Consider the following 9117-nt stretch of genomic DNA (forward strand, 5'->3'; position numbering starts at 1 on the left):
CCCCCAGCCGGTGAGCTAGCCGTGAGGCGAGGGCCGGCAGTTCACCTGCGTGTCCTGGCTGACCACCTCCAGGCTGCAGGCACCGTGCAGCGTCAGGCACTGGGATGGGTAGACGGTCTGGGGCCTTGGGCACAGCGCTCCTGGCCCTCACCAGCGCTGCAGCCGGGGGCCGCGGTGACCCCGACGTGTGTGCTTTCCTTGTTCGGCTCAACTGCAGATGTGTCGGAGGGTGGCCCTCTGCTGAAGCATGTAATCCAGGGACATGAGAAAATTCTTAATGATTCCTCAAAAAATCTCAGTGTAGATGTAACATGTTCACGGCAGTGTGATCCACAGTAGCTGAGAACTAGAAGCACCCACGGGCCCATGGGCGGCTGAACGGATGAACGAAACGTGGTCCATCCACACGGTGGGACATTATTCAGCCTTAAAAAGGAGGGAAATCCTGTCCCGTGCACCCACATGAGGACATGACGCGAAGCGAGATAAGCTGGACGGGAAAGGACAAGTGCCGTGTGACTCCACTTATGTGAGATAGCCGGGTGGTCCCCTCCACAGAGACAGGAAGCAGATGGCGGGACCCGGCTGGGGGAGGGGTGGGGAGTTCGTGTGTCCCGGGGACAGCGTTTCAGTTTGGGAGAAAGAAAGAATTCTGGAGACAGTGGCCGAGACGTGAATGCCTTAGTGACGCTGCACCGTGCACTTAGAAATGGCTACGACGGCGATCTCTACGTCCTGTATACTTTACCATGATAAGAAAAATCCTTCTGCTTAAAAACTCAGTGCTTCCTCTCCGTCTGCCTGTCCTGTCTCCGGCAAGAGCCGCTGTTCCTGTCTGTGGTTTTTGGGGAGCCCCAGTCGGCGCATCAGAGTCAGCTCTGCCCTGATGCAAGGCTGCCCCGTTCCTGCCCTGCTGGGGTCACGGTCCTATCAGAACCGTGTGCTCTGAACTCGAATGTCATCTGCTTTTTCCCTTCCAGGTCCTGAAGCGGCAAGGCTATGACGCCGCATGTGACATCTGGAGTTTGGGGATCCTGTTGTACACCATGCTGGCGGGGTAAGGCAGACCCTCAGGTGTTGGCATTCAGGGGCAATCTTGCACACAAGATGGGGGGGCAGGTCCCCAGGGCTGTCCCTCTGGGGCCGGTGGGGGCCTGTCCCCACGGCACAGGTGTGGGCAAACCCTCGACTTCCTCGGCCCCTCTCAGAACGGAAGACCGAGGGCGGGGTTTAGCCCCGTGTCTTTGTTAAAGGTGGCTCCAGAGTCAGGGCGCTGGGACCGCGGAGCTCGGGTCATCCACACAAAGCCCAGGCCCCAGCCCTGGCGCCACACCCTCGCCGCTGCCCCCGCCACTCCAGGTCACGACACCCGCTGCTCAAAATCATCCTCTTGAGCCAAGAGGCAGCCATAGAAGCTTCTCGGTCAAATGGCACCTTGAAGGAGGCCAGTGACGGCTCTGCGACCGGCTCTTGTGCCAGCAGACGTGCATGCACGGGTCACCTGCTGTCGCAGGACGAGGGTGGCGTCTGCTGCCTGGGCCCTGCCCCTCACGAGCCCTGCTCCTGTTGACCTCACTCTGAAGGAAGGTCTAGAATTCTAAGAAACCCTCTGGTTCCTGGCGTTTTTAAGTCCACCAGCTGCTTGAGCAGAGGGGGAAAGGGGCGTGGCGTCTAGATCGCCAGTCCTGCTTAGCGAAGGGACAGCACGCTCACAAGAACGGACCGGCATGGCCTGCTTTTCCCGTGGCCGTAACGGGGCGTTTCATAATAAATCAGGCGTTGGCGTCCACCGTGGACGGAGAGCAGCGCGTGGCGTTTCCTGATGTCACACTGCTGAGTTCTTCGCGATTCTTCTGCTGCTCATTCTGCTGCACGTTAGACAAAGGTCACGGACTTCGCACTAAAGAAAGTGCTGCTAGACGCACGTGTCACTCCGCTCCTGGGGGAGCAGATGCTGACGAGCCCCGCTTTATGCCAGGGGGCGACGGCATAGACACCCTCCCCCACGTGCGAGGGACAGCGGCTGCCCGCCCTGTGCGTGCGCCCCTGTGTGTCACTGCTGAGGTCCCGTGAGCACGTCATCCAGCTACCCATTCACACGTCCATTTTGCAGTGGAAGCTCAAAAAATTAATTAGGCCGTCGGTCATAGGTCAGCCAGGGTCTCAGACTCCGCCTGTCAGCTCTCACCCAGGTGTGACGCTGCTTCCATAGAAACCACAGCACCAGGCCACCCACTGCGCGCACAGTCACCAGGGAGGCGGGGAGCGGTCCCTTCACTTGCCCTGTCGACCCCCAGCATTGGCCAAGTTGGGAAAATAAATTAAGAAATAAATTGTTTCTCCATGAGTCCTGGATTTGGAGCATAGTGGGAAGGAAACAGCTGCTTTTAACAACAAAGAGGCGACACCCTGTTGTGAGCTTGGATTTAGATTATGAAATGGAAGCTCATGACCGCGACCCTCTCCTCACGCAGATTCACCCCGTTTGCGAACGGGCCAGACGACACCCCCGAGGAGATCCTGGCGCGGGTCGGCAGCGGGGAGTACGCCCTCTCCGGCGGGAACTGGGACTCCATATCCGACGCGGCAAAGGTGAGCTCGGGCCCGGCGCCCTCGCCAGGGGTGGGGCCCGGAGCCCTCTGTGACAGGGCCAAGGACGCCTTTCATGGGGACAGTAGAGATGTTTTATCGCATAGATTTCGTTAAAGCTGCTCAGCTAAAAAAAAATTTCTGGCAAAAATATTTGATGGTCCAGTCTTGATGTGTCAGGGTTCTCCGGAGAAACAGCCGGCAGAATGCCTGCGCGTACGTTCTAAAGAGACAAGGACAGATTCATGTTTGAGAAACTGGCTTACGTGATTGTGGAGGCTGGACACTCAGGACAGCAGATGTCGCCGCTGGAGTCCAGAGGCTGTCTGCTGTCAGAAGTCTCTCTGCCTCGGGGACGCAGGGTTTTCATTCGTAAAGCCTTCGCCTGCTCGGACGAGGCCCACCCACAGCATGCAGGGTCATCTGCTTTACTCAGAGTCGACCGATTTAAATGTCAGTCTCATCTAAGAAACACCTCACAGAAACGTCTGGACTGGTGTTTGACCAAACGCTGGGTACCAGGGCTGGGCCATGACATGTGAAATCACCCTCAAGCTGCCAGTGATGCTACAGAGTGAGCTCCCTGAATGACCACGGACCGACCAGGTGGAGCCTGGTGCCGAGGAGCATTTCTCTTAGGACACTCTGCATCTGTGCTGCTCCGCAGCAGTGGCCGGCCTCGTTCGTTCCGTCCATCGGACTTGATCTTTTTTAGTTGACATCATCAAACTTCTCTTTAATCAAAGAGTACGTTAGGCCCCCAGCGCTAGTGAGAAGCAGCATCAAGTCTATTTCCTGGGTAACTGTGAAGGGACTAGAGAGGCATAGATGGTCTGGAGGCCCGATTCCAGCCCTGCCCCCCGCCGTCGGTGTCCACCCTCCTCCACGGAGGGCGCGGGGGCCCGCGGGGCTGATGGCGGAGGAGGCGGAGGTGATGGAGGAGGACACGGTAGAGTGATGGCAGAGGGGATGACGGAGGGGACGCTGAGGAAGATGGTGGAGGTCATGGAGGTCATGGAGGAGGTCATGGAGGTCATGGAGGAGGCAATGGCAGAGGGGTGATAGCTGCATTTAGTGAGCACTTCCCATGTGTCAGGCCCTGACATTCCCAGTGCTCCCTCCCATCCGCTGTCTGAGATGGGCGTAGGAATCCTCAGTTCTGGTTCCTGCCGTAGAGCCGCAGACCCGGACTTGGGTGCCGATGGTTTCTTTGGCAGGAGTTGGGGGCAGGCAGTCAGGACAGGAGTGAACTCATGTACTGAACACAACACCGACATCACAGGTGCAGGCAGAGGGCCTGACGGTTCCCCAGGACCTTGCACAGTCCTTCCTGCTCCGTCACGGCCACATCCTCCCCTCCCGCTGTCCCTGGTGCCTTTCCCCAACCCCGTGCTCGCAAACGACGAAGCCTCCAGGCCCCAGCAGTAGCCGACGCCCGCGGATCCATGTGTTTTCACTTCGTCTGCATCCTGCACATGTCAAACACATTGCTTCACTGTACGATCCTGAGCAAGTCCACACAGGTCTCTGCCTTCATTTTCACTCCTGGAAACGAAATGTCCAGAGGGCCTTTGTCTCAAGGAGTTGCCGAGATTCACGTTAGTACGTGTTAGCAGGCGTTGGATTTCTCGGTGGAAAGTGGGTGCTGATGGAGTGCGTGGCGCTGCTTCGCGGTGGTTATGACCGGAGTTGTGCGGAGCGCTTCGGCTTCCCCGCACGCACGTACGCCAATGGGCTGTTTTCACGTCGAGGCGTGTGGGGACGCCGCGGAGCGGGCTGTCGCCCTCGGTCTTTCCTGGGCACCAGGTCAGTCCCTGCGGGTGTCAGCGCCTCATCTACAAAACAAAGTAAGCCACCCTCTTTCCCCCACGGACGGTCCCGGGGGCTCAGAGGAACAGGTGCGTCAGCGAGTGAAGGCAGCCTCAGGAACACGGCGCAGGTGCAAATGACGGTCGTGGTGGTGGGCGTGCGTCCACGAGGGTGCTCACATGCACATGGACCGCAGCACGCGATTAACGTGAGACTCTGTGTTTAACCACTTTTAGGAGTTTTTATTATTTCTTTACAATCGCATAGGAAAATCACGTCTGTTGGACAGGAGCCCATCAGACACGTGCGATGGCTACAGATTGTCAATTCCGTGGTCGGTGATTATTCGTGGCAAATGTCCGTGCCTAATTCTGATAACAGTGTAACTGCGTGCATTGTCACGCGTTGGTGTCTATCCGTAGATTATTCATTATCTCACTTTCTCCCTTTGGAGGGAGACCACGTTTCATAAAATAGTCGTTCATTAGGTCATGTGCACCATTTAACATCTCACGTTTGAGTTCTCTGTAGACGTCAAATCTTTAACACAAAGTAAACCTGGGGTGAACCACTAAGTTGGTGATGGTTAAAACTTAGAAACCGTGACATACTTAAAACCTGAAAAGTAAACATTTGATCCCTGAAATGCAAAGAATCACTCCGTGAACAGTGGACGAGTTTTGCCGGAAGAGAGAGAGGAACTTTGCTAGGGAGGCTCCGTGAAAGGCACTGATCACGCGCCTTCCTCCCCGCCTCTGACCTTCTCTGACAGGACGTGGTGTCCAAAATGCTCCACGTGGACCCCCACCAGCGCCTGACGGCCGTGCAGGTCCTGAAACACCCGTGGATTGTGAACAGAGAGTGCCTGTCCCAAAACCAGCTCAGCAGACAGGACGTCCACCTGGTGAAGGTACCCACAGGTGTAATGGGAGCAGAGCGGTGGGGGTGGGAGCCCAGACGAGCGTGCGCTTAGCCCTGAGGTCACAGCGTGTGTGAAGAAGTTACCGCTACACATTTCGTCACATGTGTGTGCAGTCACGCAAAGCTGAATGAGCTGCAGCTTCTGTCAATGTTGCTAACAGCATGAGAGAGAGTGTGCGTGAGTGTGAGTGAGTGACAGGGAGACAGACAGACAGACTGGGAGGAGAGAGAGGCGGAGGGGGCAGTCTCGTGGCTGTGCCAACTCCAAGTCCCAAAGCCCTCGATTCTGGCCCAGAGGGCTGCAGGCTTCTCTCTAGCTGCCCAGACAGTAGGTACCTCAGGCTTTTGGAGCCAAGTGTGCATCATGGATTCAGCATCACCAACGTAGCATGGGGCGCCCTGGACAACAGCCCCGCGGGGGTGGCTGCGCATCAGTAAGACTCTGCTCACAAAGCAGGGCGCTGGGCCGGGCAGCCCTGTGGACGGTGACCCTTTGTGATACCCCTGCTCCCTGCCTTAATCTTCCTCGTCGGCTTTCCCCGCAAAGCAGAACAGAATTGGGCTCTGCCTCTTAGATGAGTGTGTGCCGAGACCGGGGGCCGTGGGTGGAGCGCAGGTCGGGGACGCCGGCCCTCGGCAGGAGTGTCTCACCCAGGACCGGCGGTGGCCACTCATTTTGTCCGTGTGTTACCGGAGACTCTTGCCAAGGACGCTCCCCAACCTCTTGATGCAACTGCCGTCTCTGAGTCACTGCAGTCATTGTCCTAGAACGTGCCCAGCAAGGCCGTGGCTTCCGGTTGTCCGTCATGCACCCTCCGATGGCAATCCAGATGGACTGACGGCCATCGGAGGTGGGGGGTCCACACTGCAGAGCGAGCGGGCTCTGCCTCCCGTGCTAGGCGGTGGCCCCTGGTGCTGCTTGGAGGCCTGAGGCCGAGCACTGCCCGTCCCAGGCCCAGCCCGCAGCTGTTGGAGATGCAGCCACAGAGGGCGCACTCCAGACCCCTCGTCCTGCACAGCGTGTCCAGCGGCCTCGCCCACCTCTTGGCTTGTGATTTTAATCCGTTCCCACGGCCCCCGAGCCCCTAGAACGACGCTCAAAAGCACAGCGTAAAGCGCGCCCAGGTTCAGTCGGCAGGTGACCCACCTCGGGGCAGCGTTCGTCTCGCGGTGGCCCTGGACTTGGGGGCTGCCCGGCCTGCGGGGCTGGGAGATGCCAGCGGTCCAGGCAAGACGACCCCCAGCGCTCGAGCTGCTCCGGGACTGAGGCTGAGCTCCCAGTCGGCCAAGCAGAGGCGGCTAGGCCGTGGCCAGGCATGAGTGGGGGCCCTCAGGCCCAGCAGGCCCAGCGCAGACCCGGCACCCCGCCAGAAGTGGGGGGTCGTTGACCTCAGGCCGGGGCCCTGTGTGAGTCTGAAGCATTTACCCCACGTCACAAGTGCAGGTCACGGCTGGCGTGGGGTGGTGGGTGGACAGTGTAAGACGTCGTCGCTGTTATTTGTGGGGCCCCATGTGCCGGGCTCGGCCCTGAGCTCACTGCCCTCGGTGCCCCAGTGTCCTGTAGGGGCCTCACCTGCCACCGTACCTGGGGACAGCAAGGCCCAGCGAAGCCTGGGGCTGCGGGCCCCGGCAGGAGGGTTGGCACGCGGTCACGCAGCCCTCTCCACGTCTCCTTGTCTTGCAGGGTGCGATGGCCGCCACCTACTTCGCTCTGAACAGAACCCCTCGGGCTCCGCGGCTGGAGCCGGTGCTGTCGTCCAGCCTGGCCCAGCGCAGGGGCATGAAGCGACTCACGTCCACGAGGCTGTAGCGGCTGCAGGACCGGCCACGGCCTTGGCCCACGGGCGCCAGCCTGACGGCCAGTCACGGTGTCGCTGCAGTGACCACGGGCGCCCACGTGCCATCCGCGTGTTCCCGTTCGGCAGGGAGGAAACGCACGGCGACCTCCCCACGCCTCGCTCTGCCAGCCTCGCCACCTCCTTCCCCAGCAAAGCCGGCCAGACCCCGACCACCGCCAGCTGCCACCCAGCCGCCTCTGGCTTCCCTCTGACTCGGCGGGCCGTCCACCTCCCTGGCTGCTGTCACACGGAGGGCCTCTCCCGCTGTCAGACAGTCCCTTGGCGAGCTTTCCGCCCGTGCGTCCCAGCTGTCACGTGAGAGGCTGCATCAAGCAGTTCGCCGTGAGCCTCCTGGGAGGGGCCGGCTTCATGGTCCCACGCAGCAGCGGCTGACGGACTGGAGGGCATGTGCAGCAGGGGCAGACGCCGGTCCCCTCAGATGACCCAAAGAGCCTCGTCCCGTTGTCCCCGCGTTTCTGGCTGAGTTGCTCGGTGCCGTGTCCTGTGTCACGGCTCTGAACGGGAGGAGCCCCCGAACTAGCCGGCGGCGTCCTACATCTCACAAGAATCGTGTGTCCTCAGGAGGGGCCAGCAGAGGCCGGTGTCACCTGGCCCTCGCCCCCAGGGCCTGCTTTCCACCCCCCGGCCCCCGATCCAGATGCCTCCCGGGGCGTGCTTGCTCTCACTGCTCTACCCCCGGCCCCCGCAGAGCCCTCGGCCCTGAGCGCGTCGCCTCCCCCATGTCCTCAGCCCCACTGGAGGTCGGAGGCGGGGACGCGGGGCCACTGCCCACCGCCCGGGGCCTGGGCAGCTGAGATCTGGACGCACTTGGCGGGAGGCGTGCCGTGTGGTTTGTGCTTCTGTTGCACGATCTGTCCTCGCCCGTGTTGCAGTGATAGCCAGTGTCCCCTGGGGTGTGCGCACAGGCGGTTGTGCGCAGTCAGCCCGCGTGCTCGCCTTTGTCACAGGAAACTGGCAGGCTCAGCCCCGCTGCCCAGGCCTGTGTGGAAGAGCGCACATGACCTTCAGCCGCCTCCCAGCGCCTCCCAGGCTGACGGGACGTGCGCCCGCCGCTCCGCCTGTCCCTCTGCGTGCGGGCGAGCCGCGGGAGCAGCCGCTGGCCGTAGCCTGGTGTCCACTGAGGAGACGATAGTTTATCGTTTATTGTGTCCATCTCAACTCACCCTAGTGCTCAGCATATACACACACACGTGCGCACACGCATGTGCACGCACATGCATGAACACACACGTGCACGTACAGGCCCACACATACACGCTCACACTCGCACAGATGCGCACCTGCACACGCGCATGCGCACGTGCACAAGCACGCACATGCATACACGTCCATATGCGCGCGCACGCATGCAAGTGCGCGCACACACGCTCCACATTCTGAAAAATCACTCCTTCGCTTGGTCTGTTGTTTTTGGACCTTAAAATACAAACTCAGATCATGAGCTTTCATTATTCCATGAGGCGTTTTTTTCTCAGAAACACAGGAAACAAAGGGGGACAAGTCCATGGGCATTTCCCACAAAGCCCTGCGAGGCATTTCTCGCACTTTCTCAGTAGAAGACACTTTCTCCGGCTCAGATGACTTCCACTCGCAATAGTTTATCTGAGGCGTGAGCTATGTCACCACTGTCAGAGCCCTGGGATGGACGGGAGGGCCCGCAGGGGGCAGGCCTTGCCCTCCGAGAAATCGACCAAAGTCGTCATGTCCCGTGCCAGCTGCATGGGCAGCTGCGCGGGCCTCGGCCTGGCTGCTTGGCCAGCTCAGGGTCCCCGAGTTCCGAGGGCGGGGACGAGAGCCCAGAGGACCGAGCAGGTTTGGCGAGGAGAGCGGCCGGCGGCCGTGCCCCCCGTGTGGCCGTTGCCACCCAGCTCCCGTTCTCAGCTCTCAGGGGTGCAGAGGGTCCCCGAGGCTCGCATGGCCCAGACTGTCCCCTCGGGGC

At 60.3% G+C, this 9117-nt stretch overlaps 1 protein-coding gene across 1 annotated transcript in view; it reads left to right on the forward strand.

The window, feature by feature from the left end:
* Positions 1-8624, forward strand: part of LOC105307369 (ribosomal protein S6 kinase alpha-2-like) — a 60889-nt gene extending 52265 nt beyond the window's left edge. The window contains exons 14-17 of the mRNA XM_023524754.1: positions 981-1057; positions 2475-2592; positions 5171-5308; positions 7004-8624. Of these exons, the coding sequence (XP_023380522.1) occupies positions 981-1057; positions 2475-2592; positions 5171-5308; positions 7004-7129 (459 nt within the window). The 3' untranslated portion in view covers positions 7130-8624. The remainder of the gene's footprint in view (positions 1-980; positions 1058-2474; positions 2593-5170; positions 5309-7003) is intronic.
* Positions 8625-9117: the final 493 nt, after the last annotated feature.

This window comes from Pteropus vampyrus, unplaced genomic scaffold, assembly GCF_000151845.1.
Source record: "Pteropus vampyrus isolate Shadow unplaced genomic scaffold, Pvam_2.0 Scaffold492, whole genome shotgun sequence".
NCBI lineage: Eukaryota > Metazoa > Chordata > Mammalia > Chiroptera > Pteropodidae > Pteropus > Pteropus vampyrus.